The sequence below is a fragment of the Dicentrarchus labrax genome, unplaced genomic scaffold (assembly GCF_905237075.1).
Source record: "Dicentrarchus labrax unplaced genomic scaffold, dlabrax2021, whole genome shotgun sequence".
NCBI lineage: Eukaryota > Metazoa > Chordata > Actinopteri > Moronidae > Dicentrarchus > Dicentrarchus labrax.
Genome location: NW_026136707.1, coordinates 9,175,773 through 9,190,337, shown reverse-complemented (window position 1 = coordinate 9,190,337; position 14,565 = coordinate 9,175,773). Strand labels below are relative to the sequence as shown.

Genomic DNA, 14,565 nt, shown 5'->3' with positions numbered 1-14,565 from the left:
CTATCCGTCTGTGTGTTAGTCTGGACTGTAAGCTAACTGCTGCACTCAAGGGACCATCCTACATATATGTTCTATGCACATTTACACCAAAACTAATGCCGGCCACCCGTCGACATCCACAAATGTAAATAAAAGTGCGCAGCTGGGCTACATGTGTACACACCTAACGGCGAATGTTGTGAGCTCTCCATACCAAATATTTTCCCAAAGCTGTCTACCAGAGAAACGAGCGAAGATACAGAAGCTTGAGAAGAGGACAGAGCTTATTACAGCACTTCTGTCAGATTATTTGCATCAAAACAAGAAGCCGGAGGAAGATCATGTTTGTTCCCTTGCCGGTGCCGTTCGTGTTTCAGAGAACTGCCCCTGACCTCAACGCCTGGCGTCTCAAGTCCCCTCTGGCTCTCCGCTCCAACTCCGGTAAGACATTTTTTTTTCTCTTCTCCCTGCTACACATCCTCCATGTCGGTCAGATTCAGCCATGCAGACCCGCCCCGCCTTTGCTCGGTGCCGATGCACTTGCAGCGGGGAGTGCTGTCGACGCACACACCCACTTACACACACAAATACACACACACACACACACACACACACACACACACACACACACACACACACACCACTCCTCCGGCTCCGTTTGAAGGTTTAAACAGGGTCCTTAACACTTGCGGGGCGGTTGTTCAAATCAAAGAAGCTTTCCCGAGCGCGCCGGAGAGTCCAGACTGATTGAAAATGAATTGCGTAAAATGTCCGTTTTCGCTGTCCATTCTGTGGAACGATGCGCCACTGTTCCACCCGTGTGTTGGTTCATTTCCACGCAGCCTATGTTCCGTTCTCCGAGTATTTTTCTCTCCTGTCTCCGTCCCCATCCTTCCCCTCTCCTCCACTGCCTGCGCCTGAGCCTCAGCCTCCGTCTCTCCCCAACTAGACTCTCGGCAGGCAGGGAATATTCATGCCAACTTATCGATCCTGCGGAGATCGATTCCTGGGCCGGTGGAAGCAGGGAGAGGGGGAGATAGAAGGAGAGAGAAGGTGCACGGAAGAGTACGGACGTACGAGAGGGGAGAGAAAAAAACATCGATATTCTCTCGTTATATTTCATACTGTTTTGTGATTGTGTTTTATTCATGTAGATAATTTGTTAGTGACGAGCACTGAGCTGGCCGAGCGTCTCTAACCTGCCGTGGTGACTGCTTTTGGTCTGACTTGCATGCAGGTTAGGGAACAAGGCTCGCATCTTTGTAAACACCACTGGAAATAGACTTCCAGTGACTACATGTCTCTGTCCCATTGCTGCTTGGCTGCTGCACGGTTGAGAGCGGAGAAGCAGAGGGAGTGTGGAGTCAGGGAGGGGGAGGGTGCCGGCTGGGGCGCCGTCTGCGTTTCATCTGCGCTGAAGCGGAATAAAAGGACGCATGGTGGGAGCAGCCAGGCTGGCTTCAGTGTGTCACTGACTGTGGCTGTGAGAGAGCTCCAGCTCAGTCCAGCTTCGACTGTTTTTCAGACACGCAACAGCTGCTCAGCCCCCACCCCCCCAACTACATCTTTGGAGAGGGAAGGATGCGCTGGCTCTAATGTGTTTTCTGTCCTCTATGTGCCCACTGAAGGACTGTAGAGTAAAGGGAAGTGAGGGAAAATCCAATATAAGGTCAATGGGCTTTTATTTCCGATGTATTTCAGTATTCACTAATGCATATACATACAGCAACTTGTGCTTCAGGGCGTAATGGTGCGTAAATGTGGCTGGTGTGCACCTTAGCCGGTGTATGGGCTCTTAAAGGGCCAGGCACCCCCCCCCCCCACCCCCCAACCCAGTGCACAACTCCCCTCTCATTTCCAGATCAGTTCAAGCCCATTTGATTTCAGGCTTCACCCTTACTCCACATACTCAGTCAACAGTGCACAGCATGTGACAGTGAAGGGATAGGTGATGGGGGGGGAAGAGTATAGAGGGATGAGAGGGACCTGTTACCCACCATATCTCTAGAGATATACACACAGAAGAGAGGGGAGAGGGGTTGGAGGGAGGACGAGGGGAAAGGAGCAGGGACCGGGGAGGAGGAGTTTTCGCGCTCTGCACGTTGAAAAATGGCGAATGTCAGAATGAGATAAAAAAAATGTGGAAAGAGAGAGCGGGAGAGAGAGAGAGAAGTGGGTGAAAGTAAGAGTAGATGACAGAGTGAAAAACGAGGAGGGAGAGGAAAACCCAGTTTGAGCTTGAGAGGTGAGAGTAAACCACGGATGAGCCATTATGTTGCAGTGTCCCAGGCCAGGGCCAGCATCTGAATAAGTAGGCAAACTGATGGGATGTGTACACAGGCTGCTGGATCCCTTAGATGGTGCGATAACAGTGATTTACAATGCTATGCTGATTTTAGTCCATTTTGATAACACAGTACAAGGTGCTGTCCTTTTCAAACTCAGAGGGTTTGTCGCTAAAAGGGTGCAGGGTCAGTTCAACATCTCAGGACTGAAACGGGACCGCGCTGTTGTTTCTTCAAGAACTGTGCTTTGACAAAGAACAAGGGACGGCATCACGCAGAAGTTAGAGTCGACACACCACAGAAGTGTCTTCAGTAACTTGTTGTCTAGTTCAGGCATTGTGCCCTTGAGTTCTAATCTCTGCTTTCCCAACCTCCCCCTCCAACACACACACACACACACACACACAGGTTTTCCGGGGAGTTGTAGAGCTCTTGACTCAAGCTCTCAGCTAACTTGTCTCTTTGACTGGTGGGAGCTCCTTGACTCCTTTGAGTTAGAGCTCTGTGCGGGGTCAGAGGTCACAGCGGGAGTGTTTGACTCAGCCCCACCTGACCTGTCTCTGCCTCTTGTGTTTTCATTCTCTTTCATGTTACAACAGGCCTCGAGCACTCATGCACAACCCCTGTGGGGGCTCTCACATACACACACACACACACACACACAAAGTCATGAAACAGACGAACCATCATATAGCATAAAACAAGCATGTTAGACCGTTTTCCACCTGGATAGCGAGCGGCTCTAACTGATCCAGGTTTTGTTCTATTTTTAATGGCATTGTGTCTGTGAAGGTACAGGTCAGGGCCACTGCTATGTGAACTATGTGTGTGTATGTGTAGTAAAGTGGTTTGTGAAACCATCAGCATTAACTGGTGTATGAAAGTTTAATGGACATAGAGGAGAAACCACAGGTTTCCCACACAGCACAGGGCTTCATATGATATGATATGATGGGACATCAAGGAGACTGGAGACTGCTTTTTTCTCTCTCTCGCTCCGTCTCTCTCTCACACACTTACACAAACACCTAGATTCAGTTCATCTCAGCTATGCACCTTCTGTCACACACCATTAACCACCATCTCCTACCATACACGCCTTACTCTCTTGCAAACACACACACCGACACACACACCTCAGATTTTAGACTCACTTTATTTCTGTCTCTGAATTTTAGACATTAACCATACAGTTATTGATATTTGTGTTCCTCAACGTTTCCTGATCATGTGGGGCCAATCTGATGTTTTTTTTATTTCAAGTAAGTGCATTTCAATAAAATGTTCAGTCTTCATCCATTAATCACCATGTCTACAGCTCTGTGGCTGTGCTTCCTGGCTACTTTCAAGACATTTCTGTGCATGGTGCTGGCACATGTCTTTGATGGCTACATGACGTGGGACCATGCATGTGTTTACCCATTTGCAGAAAGAGAGAGAGAGTGTATATGTGTGTGTGCACAAGCGTGAGCACACGTGCAAACTAGTGTGTGTAGGTATAGATCGGTTTGTGGAGGGGAGCGTGCAAGTCGCAGTGTTAACATGATTGCAAATGACAAAATGTCAACCTGGGTTTGTTAGCAACATAATGGGGAATCAATAGACACGAGAAAGATGTCAATACTACATGCTTTATTGCATTAAGCTACCTCTCTCCTTCTCTGTAGCGCTCTCTCTCCTCTTCTTTTCTCTTTCCCTCCCACTCCCTCCTGCTCTCTGTCACAATACAATTCTCTCTCCCTCCCTAGTAGAATTAGATTGCAGTATATGAGCCAGCCACAGGGTCCTGAATGCAGCAGGCTGATGGGAGAATGCTTCAGGAGCTAATGGGTTCAGCTATTTACGTATATTAGGCTCACATAGATGCCCCTGACACAGTTTCACAATGTGACGAGGCCCAAAGGAGCTGCAGCGGTGACGTCTTATGTTTAACTGATGCTTTCATGTAATGATGACACTAACGGCTGCTCAGAAAAAAATGTCAAAAGTAATCATATGATATTACGAAAATCACCAGGCATCAGAAAAGCCTTGTTTTTGATATTGTATATTTTCTGAGCATGTAATCACCTCTTGTAGTTATGTACTTAGGGTGACAATATTCTGTTTAAATTGATACATAACATTTGGGAATTAAACCTTTTACATGGTTCTGGATTAATCCAAACAAATCCCGTCTCTAAGTGTGTAATGATAACAATGTGTTATTTGTGTTATAGCAAGGTTTGAAAATTCCTTCTAATCCTATTAACTGTTTACCTTTTGTATGGATTTGCACAGGTGTGCATATGCGCCAGTAGGTTGTATTTATATATAGCATGTGGATGTGCGTGTGCATGCACTGATGTGTGCGTTGGTTGAGACTAATGTAGTATTAATGCTGATGAGGTCCCACAGCTCATTAGCAACAGTGAGTGGTATTGAGTTTCTCCTGGGGAACGGGCCACACCAGGACACACACACACACACACACACACACACACACACACACACACACACACACACACACACACAGTACATCCTCATCAGCCATTAGTGTATTAATAACCATTACCACAAACACACATAAACACACACACACTCTCACCAAACAATGACCTTTACACATATGCTCTAAAATATGCATACTCCAACTAAGACACCTCAAGCATACACAGCAGGACACAGAAAGAAAATCATGCAGATGTATTCATATAAAGAGCTTGATGAGTAGCGTTTACAGGCCGTCCATTATTCCTGAATGTGTTCGATACGCACTATATCATGGGATTGGCACACACACGTACACAAACTCACACTCAGAGGAATAATTGTGTGCACTTGGTCGCTGTGTCCAGTGAAATACAGCCCAGCATTAGTCCTAATCAGGGGCCTGGTGAGCAGGCCACTTAATCAGACCTATCACCTGGAGAACACACACAGAGAGGGATAGATGGAGTGTGTGCATGTGTGGGTGTGTGCACGGGCAGTTAATCAACACATCAGGAGGAATAAACACATACAAACCACCTGACTCCATTCTGGGTATTGATTTATACCTCTGTCTGTGTTTCTCGTTCTTTCTCTCTCTCCCTTTCAATAACATACAGATGATGTACATACTGAGAGCTCAAGCATACTTGACCTCTACACGGGGGACATCCTGTTGTACTCTGAGTGTGTGTGCGTGTGTGTGGACGCTCGGTCAGTGGTGGCCTGGCTGTGATCAGGGCTGGAGTGGGCTTCGCCACATGTCGCCAATCACCCACATCAGACTAGGTAGTCAAAACAAAGCTTTGAACTCCTGCTGACTATATTGAACACTTGATTAGCTGGTTTTAGTGCTATTTTTCACCCAAGATTGGCTGATTTATTCAAATAACAGTGCAAAGGCACAGCGGCAGATGGCCTACATTCCCCTGGTCACCAGGGACCAAAACTTCATGCATTTCTTCATAGCAAAACATGCAACGTTGGGACAGTCTTATTTGCAGAGATGACTGTGGTCTCATAAACAGACCAACAATGTGTTTTCGCCAGCCCCCCCTGTCTTTTTTGTTGTTGATTGCCGCAGGCTGTCACCTCTGCTACCCCGCTCATGTGCCAGTACATTTAGATAATAAAAAAGACCAATAAAATCCAGGGGTTTGATTGGGTGTCTCCCCTTAGCCCAGAAGAGCGGACAACTAAATCAGGGGTCCTTCTCTCCATTTCATTTAGCTGATAAGATTTATGGTAATGAAGGGGTCCTATTAACCTTTGGGGTTCCACTGCTGTCCTTCACAGTGAGGGTGGATGAGAGTGCTTACCGATCAGGTTTTGAGGCGGAGGCAGCGAACATGTCTGCTGTAAGCAATGTCACATCATCGCAAATGCACCCTCTGGAGTGCTCACACACACACACACACACACACACACACACACACACACACACACACACACACACACACATGCACACACACATGCACAACGGAGACTCTCCAAAAGCAGCGCAGCCCTTTGAGAGAGTTGAATGCATGTTTAATCTCCCTCTTCTCTTTCACTTCTCGGTATTTTCTCTTTTCTTTATCCCCTCTATCCTTCCTGCTCTCCATCCTTCTCTTGGCAGGAGCGCTCTGTTCTGAAATTAATCTGTTGTACTCCACCACCTCTTCTCCCTCTCATTCCCTTGTGCAATCTCTCTTACTCTGCCTTTCTTTTATAAGTGGATAGTCCCACTCTTTTTCTCATTGCTTGTGAAAGCAACTGCCAGGATATTAAAAAAATACTCCAGTTAACAAATAATTGCATATGATTGATTTTTAATCTTAAAAAACATTTTTGTCTGTCTAAATTAACATTTTGACCTCCAGTGTGTTGCTAATTACTCCAGCTGGCCTTCCTTTCTACCTGCATCCATCCATACCAACAAAATTCACTGGTTGTCTGTAAACATTAGGGGGCAAAGAGAAAGGGGGGTTGACAGAGGGAGGCGTACACCCCTCCTTGTTCTGTACAAGGGCTGCACCCCTCTGTCCCTTTGTCTGCTTGTAAAGGGGACGAGGCGCAGAGCGGGAGGGGGGGTGCCAAAGGAGTGACTAAGTGACCTCTCTCTCCCCTTTCTTTTGACGCTTCCATGTTCTGTCCATTTTGTTGTGCACGTCCCTTTCCCTCCCTCCCCTTTCATCCTCTTTCGTTGCCCCTTTTTTCAGCCTGGTTAAGTCGCTGTGGCTTTTGGCCATATGTCCTGTCTCTCTCTCTCTCTCTCTCTCTCTCTCTCTCTCTCTCTCTCCCTCTATCCCTCTACCCGCATCTTTGGCAGCAGCAGCCTGGTTGCCAAAGTGTCTGTAGGACACATTAAAGCCCATAAAAGCCTAGTCTGCGGTCACACTCTTAACCACCAGTCAGAGGTAGTGTACAAAAGTGACTTTAAATGAGTCTGTGATTACCCTGGAACATGGAGAGATACTGAAGTGGCCAAGAGAGTGTGAGACAAGGCCGGAGCCTCGGAAAGAGGAGGAGAAAGAGCGGCTCTTGGATGTTTCTTGAGTCTCATTGAACAAAATTGAACAGAAACGAATATTTGTTTCTAACATAGCTAAGAGCTAAAAAGGCTACCTGAGTGGCACAAGCGATGAAAAGTTGTAGCCCAAATTTCCTGCCACCCACCCCCTTCATCACAACCTGCTCGCCCCTCCCCTCCCCATCATCCCTCTTCCTAATTGGCCACATGCTGCCTTGAGTGACAAGTGTAATCATCAGTCAAATTATGATGGGGGAAGAAGGTGGAGGCCAAGGGGAGCTGGAGGAGGAAGAGAGGAACAGCAGAAGGTGGTGTAGGGGGGGTTGAAAGGAAGTGCTTTGATCAGAGATAGAGAGGGGGTGAGCGGGCAAACAGACAGAGCTACATGGAAACCTGCTGTCCACACACCTGCTGCTTCATAGATGGGCAACATTAGCACCCTCAGACCTCAGTGTACTATAGAACATCACAGACACGCTTTCTAACAGCCCTCTGTAACCACAGTTAATGGGAAAAATCTGTGTTGATTGTGTTACAATGTAAATAGTATTGAACTTGGACTTTTCATTTCAACCAGAATAGCAACAAACCTCCTCTGCTGTCCTTACAATTGCAACACAGACTAGAAGAATGAAATCACTGGGTGTGGTAGTAGCGAGGCCTTTGATTCTCACTTGGGCACACCAGGTCCGTGTTATATTTGGATGTACTTTGTTAGCGAGAGCAGATGTTAGCTCTCCAGCCAGCTAACGAGGTTTACAGTAATTAGGAGTGCTGATGAAGCGCTTTGATTCTCCGGCTGTGGCGGCCCTCTCATTAGCGGCTAGCTAGCTAGCGCTGCAGCAGGCGCTCCAGTCACATCCTATTAGGCGGCTCAATGTACACTCTGAATTAGGAGCGGGAGATTAAGTGGAGATGAAAACTGTCTGCGTACACACACAGATAAATGCACACACACACACACACACACACACACACACACACAGAGTGCGCATGCATACACACACACACACACACACACACACACACACACAGACACACACACACACACACACACACACACACACACACATAAAAAAAAAGACTGTTTTAAAAAAAGACCTGCAAAGTCCACACACACGCTGTTATAATGAGGTTAGTAGAAGAAAATTCCTCCTTTGGAAAATTTAATAAGATACTAATTGGAGCCAGTGTTGCACTGAACATGAAGGATCCCTAAAACTTATGTATGTACCAAGTTGGAATAAAATAGGCTTGTGTAAGGGTGCTTATCAGAGGAAAATACAAATGCAACAAAGAGGAAGAGAACTGAATAACAAATTTTAAGCCATAAGACAAGTTTGTTCATGTGTGTATGCATGAATCTCCCGGTGTTTAATCCAGGCGGTTGAATTTTTCCCTGTGTTTTCCTACAAATTAAAGAAAACAAAAAGACAACCTTGAAAATACCCATTTTTTCCCTTTCAGTTCTTCTCTTCGCTATTCGTCAATACTCTCTACATGCTCCTCTCCGCTCTCTCCCCTCTCTCTCTCTCTCTCTCTCATCGTCTTTTGTGTGATGGAGTGATTATTGAGGACGTGGCTCCTGTGTTTAACGCTGGTTGATGAAGTCTGCCTTTGTCTGTCTGTGCTAACCTGTCGCAAACGGGACACCGCTTATAGCAAAATCAATACACAGAGTAGAAGAGAGAGAGGCCTGGCAAGGGAGGTAGAGAAAAGAAAGAAGAGGGAGGAGGGTGGAGGGGCGTTCAGAGGTGGATGAATGCAGCGAGAGAGGAGTGAGAGCGAGAATAGAGCAGGAAGTCGTTGGACAGAAAAAGGAAGAGAGTGAGATGGAAGGAAAATTAAATACTTGACTCTGACTCTCTGCTAAAATGTGGGGCCGATGAATGGCTTGTGTCACTCATGGTGCCTGTGTGTGTGTTTACATGTGTGTAAATCAGGGCATTTATATGTATATGTTTGTCTTGCCTGTGCATGGCCTTGACCGAGGGGCGGTTGTATCACTTGTGGTGTGTGTGCATGTAATTGTTTAAGTGCCAGCAGAATGGGACAACCCCTATCTGTGTGTGACAGTGTGTGTGTGTGTGTGTGTGTGTGTGTGTGTGGGAGCTTCGTTTGCCTCTGCTCCCCAGAGTCGAAGCCGGTGTGAAGAGGAGAGGGGAGCGACAGAGGGACGAGGAGAAGGACGGAGGAGGAGAGAAGCATAGGATGGGGAGAAGGAGAGGTGTAGGGGCTGAGGAGGAAGGGCGGGGGGAGCAGTTGTGTGAGAGAGGCACAGCTGGGAAATGAGAAATGCAACCCCCCTCCCCATATACTACCACCTTACACTCACACATACGGCACGCACACACATACACACATACGCACACACGATCCCCATCTCTTTATCCTCCCCTCAGGAAAGAAGGGGTGGAGGTGGAGGGGGGTGAAGGGAAGGGAGAGGCAGGGGGGATAGGAAGAGATGGAGAAGGGGACAGATAGGGGCATTAAAATTCATGGCCTTTTTTTTATTTTCCCTGCTGAAAATCAATAGTGTTTACTATGAATGAGTGGAACAGTGGACAACAGTGGTGCCGGGGGGACTGAGAGAGACAGAGAGGAGGAGGAAGAGCAGGAGGAGGAAGAAAAGAGAGAGAGAGAGAGGGAGGCAGGGTGGGAGAGGTAAAGAGGAGGAGGGGTGACTTTATTGCGATAGGCAGAAGCACCAGAGGCCAAGGTTAAAGACCAGCAGGGGCAGAGAGACAGAGAGATATAGAAGCACTAAGTAAATTCAGTTGTCTTCTAAAACAGACATACTACCCTGTAAATGCATATTTACTATTGGCTATCATAACAACCTAATACAATTTAAATCATAATCTGCCCTGCTGTAATGTTCCCTGCTGTAATATCAACTGTTCAACTGTCTTTACTTTTCTAACCTTCCATTCCTCATTCCTCGCTTCAGCTGACTCTACCTACACTTACTGTGTGTGTGTGTGTGTGTGTGTGTGTGTGTGTGTGTGTGTGTGTGTGTGTGTGTGTGTGTGTGTGTGTGTGTGTGTGTGTGTTAATTGGCAGCTCCCAAACACCACAGACATGGTCTCTCACAAACAAACAGCAGACCCATACACATGCACACACGAGCCGTCACACACACAAACTCCAGACCAGTTCACACTGAGTTGTTCAGCAACCCTGACCCTGTTTCCTGCTGCTGAAAGCCTAGAAGTTCAGGATGGCTTACCAGTGTTTTGATTAAGCACTGCCTGTGTGTCTCACACCACTTGATCAAAGAAGAAAAACAGTGTGTTTTTATCTGCTTTTTCCAGTTTTTACTGGATGTGGCCCCTACATGTTTCATAGCAATCAAAGCTTTTAAAACAGTTATGTCGTTTTTCTCCTGGCAAAATTCTTGTCAGTAAATAGAAAATAGATCATTTAAGGTAGCCAAACGCTTCTTCTAAATTACAGAAAAGTTTTGCTTTTATCTACTTTTCTTTTTTTTTCTGACACAAAATAAGCTCTATTTTTTCTTGCTGTATTTCTTTTGTTTCTACATGTATAGTATCAGATTCTCACCATGGAATCTATGTCTTTTGGGTTGTTTTGTCTTCAGCTGTGGTGGACTGCACGAGTGTGTATATGTGCATATGTGCCAGCATGTAGGTGTGCAAAACTATCTTGTGCCTATAAGCCCCTGTCATTGTGCTCACAATAGTGTGTTCCTGCATTGTCGTGCATGTGGACGTGCATGTGAGTGAGCTGGGCAGGGGGGTGATATATATTCAGGCAGCTCATGCATTATGGAGAGTGCAGGTGAGAGCGTCTAAATGTGAACTGCTGGTATGTGGAGGGTTCAGGGCCAATCTCACCGAAGCCTTTTGTATTCGCATAGCATCTCCATTTCAAATCGGCCTGTCAAAAGCCAGCAGCATGTTTTATTCAGCAACAGATATTGATCACATATTATGCATACATACCAAATCTATATTGCATACCAAATCCAAGCTTTTGATATGTATATGGTACTGGTTTGCAAATATATGCTGCATGCAGAATGTGGGTGTTTGTTATGTGCATAAACTTTGCAACGCTTTGGTGATGCAAAAAATATTTTTGTTTTTTTGCAGCTGCAGTTCTTTGATGGACTGATAGTAATATGCATTAATGTTTATCGTTATAGGCGTTAAAGTTGAACTGAGAATGACTTGTTTACTGGTCAAAGAAGGGGCAGAGGTAGGCAAAGTGCATCCATTCAGCTGCTGTGTGAGTGTGGACACTGCATCGTCTGCAGGGATGAGGAGAGTTTGCCGAGGTCAGAATGGCACAGCGGTTCTTTCCTTTGGGCTTGGGCGTGTGTGTTCATTACTCCGACACCTCAAAGGACCAAAGTGGGTGTTGTGTGCTAACTTCAATTTCTCAATCCACTTATGGAGCTTCTAGCTTCTTGGACGAAATGACCTCCAAGCACCCATATACATTAACAGCCAACATTTCACTATACCAGCTTCTCTTTGTCCATCAACATGTTTTTCCATCAGTAGTTCTCCATGTGTTAAACCGGAGACCCGAGGCCATCTCTGCCTCTCTATCATGTGCCGGTTTTTACCATCACGCTGCATCGGTGCTGCACTAAATCTCCCTTCTCTAAATGACTGGAGTGGATGAGAGGTCACAGTATATGGGGGAGGAGGACAATGCAGGCTTTAGCTGTGATGGAGCTTGCTTTTTCACCCTTTATGAGCAGAGGTGGCCCATTTGCTGAATGGGACATGAAGGTAAATGCTGGAACGCTGGTTTGTTAGGGAATGAACATTTTTCTTGACCACATGACTTCAGTGTTTCATTAGCTGTCCTGTACCTCTTGATTTTTTTCAACCATCTTTTCCACCTCTCTCTCTCTCTCTCTCTCTCTCCCTCTCTCTCTCTCTCTCTCTCTCTCTCTCTCTCTCTCTCTCTCTCTCTCTCTCTCTCTCTCTCTCTACTCTGTTCCCTTAGCGACCGTTTCCAAGGTGCCCATTCCCAAGGGCTGGAGGAAGGGTCCAGTGATGTCATGCATGCATAACTCTACACCTGTAATTCATGTCCTGCTCTCCCTTCAGCTCTGTCTTTGTCACATTTTTCTTTCCTTACCGCTTGCCTTTTTTTTTCAACTCTGCTGTCTCACTCCATCTCAAATGCTTTTGTACACTTTCACCCTGTTTTTGTTTTTTCCTCTGTGATTTTATTATGGGTCCGAACTTGCTTTTCCACCTTCTTCTTGATTTAGAAACCGCTTTGGTTTGTTCTAGATTTTGATTTAAACTTGTAGTAACCTGAGTGTTTTACTTTAACAGTATGGAACAGTGACGTTTATCTTTTCACTAGCTGTTAAGAGACAGACAGTTGAGCTGCCCTCTGTCCACAGTGTACAAGACTCTCTACATCTGCTCCATGTTTAAAAGGTCATTTGTCAAACCTGACATTTTCTGCCCTTACCAAAGGTTTCCTTAATATCCAGCCTGGCTCCCCCATCCAGAGTTTATGTTTTTTCATCTATTTGTTTGCTTTTGTATAAACCTTTTCTGACAATACGTTCCTCTTCAGTGTCAGAAGATATCAGGAGAGTAGGAGGCTGAGTTCTATCATCTTGTAATGTTCAATAAACTAAGGAATGACAGATGAGGTCCCCCATGTTGGTGTGTTCGTGCGTGTGGGTCTGGGTTGCCTGGGTAATGGGGCCAAGGATTCCACGAAATGTAAGTTGCAACCGGAAGTGTAGTGAGTGGTTACGTGCACACAAACTCAATGGGTTCTGATTAGGGATTAATGCGCGTGCATGTGTGTGTGTGCTCTTGTGTGTGTGTGTGTGTGTGTGTGTGTGTGTGTGTGTGTGTGTGTGTGTGTGTGTGTGTGTGTGTGTGCCAGCAGGATGTTTTTACTCAGCACAGGTTGTCACTCTGCTGTTTCCCCCTGTGTGCCTTTTGTTCCACCCCTATTCCACCATTTTGGTTTTTGTCCCGGACAAAAAGAGGCCCCACAGCAAGGCCCCCTACCTGAACACCACCTCCCTCCTGATATTTTTCAAAGCTCCCCCTCCAACACACACTCTCCCTCCTCTCTCATCTCAAATCCTTTCTCTTCACCCCTCTCTCTCTCTGTCTCATTTTGAATTTGAGGGAGAGAGCTCCCTCAAATTCAATTGGGCTTCATACGCCTGACCATAATTAAGCCGTATTGCCAAAGCATGTTGCACAAGGTTTGCAATGTCAAAAAGAAAACAAGTGCTTTGCACATTGCTACACTATAAAACACACTATAAAACAACATTATTATATAAAACATAATGAAAGAATGGTAAATTATTGCAAATGAATACACATGTTAAGATATAACTTGTTATATTGTCATATATTTGTTGTTTCATTGACATTTTCTTGTACTTTGCTGACTATGGCATTGTCAGGTTAGGTCCCGTTAAGTCCTGATATTTTGGAAACCACTGTTTTACTTTGGTAAAGAACTTAGTTCTTATGTGTGAATACGAGCTGACGCACAGCAGGAAATGCTGCTGTCTCTACCAAGTACTCGAGCACAGCTTAGGACTGTTTTGGCATAGTGGCCATATAGGCCAGTATTGAAGGTCACATGACAACTGGCCCAAACTTTTTCTCATTCACAATTAGATACACATACATACTCAGTATTTTCATGCCATTCTTGTGTCCCAATAGGAAGTCTTTGCTTTGGGGCCAAGGGCACAGAAGCCTGGGCAACAACTTACATTGCACCAAATGGGGCACCAGCTTGGACACGGTATCCAGTTATCTTAATACATCCGTGGTCTCTACCTTTTGTTGTTGGCAGAACTGACAGTTTTCTGTGGGTTGCCAGGTCTGTCTGTGTCCACCAGTCTCAGGTCATGTTGTGGTCACTCAGTGTGTATTTAGTTAATGTCTTTTTCAGTCTCTCTCCCTCTAGCTCTGCTTAGCTGTGTGCTGTGTTGATGGGAGGGCTCTGGTGGGCTTGTTGAATGAACTCTGTGGTTGTGCTGACAAATCAATGATAAAGAGTAATGACATCAGCAATGTAATGTATCTCCTTGTGCTTTCATTGACTCTCCCTGTCTCCCCCCAACTCCCCTTTTACCGTTTATGCCACCTTGGGTCTTTGACTTCGCTTTGCACCATAAACTATGTTTCTATCTCTTTATGTTTGTCATTATATGTATCTTTTATCTCTGTCGTTTGTTTCTCTCTATTGGTCTGTCTATCCTCTAACTCTCTCTCTCTCTCCCTCTCTCCCTCTCTCTCTATTGATCCAGTCATAGTTTTCTCAGTCTTCACAGTACTGGGC

General features: G+C 45.8%; 1 protein-coding gene across 6 annotated transcripts in view; it reads left to right on the top strand.

The window, feature by feature from the left end:
• Positions 1-309: 309 nt before the first annotated feature.
• The window catches only part of pou2f2a (POU class 2 homeobox 2a), a 38,570-nt gene continuing 24,314 nt past the window's right edge, over positions 310-14,565 (top strand). For all 6 annotated transcript variants that reach the window (XM_051406041.1, XM_051406037.1, XM_051406034.1 and 3 more), the window contains exon 1: positions 310-420. In XM_051406041.1, coding sequence (XP_051262001.1) covers positions 321-420 — 100 coding nt within the window. In that variant the 5' untranslated portion in view covers positions 310-320. The remainder of the gene's footprint in view (positions 421-14,565) is intronic.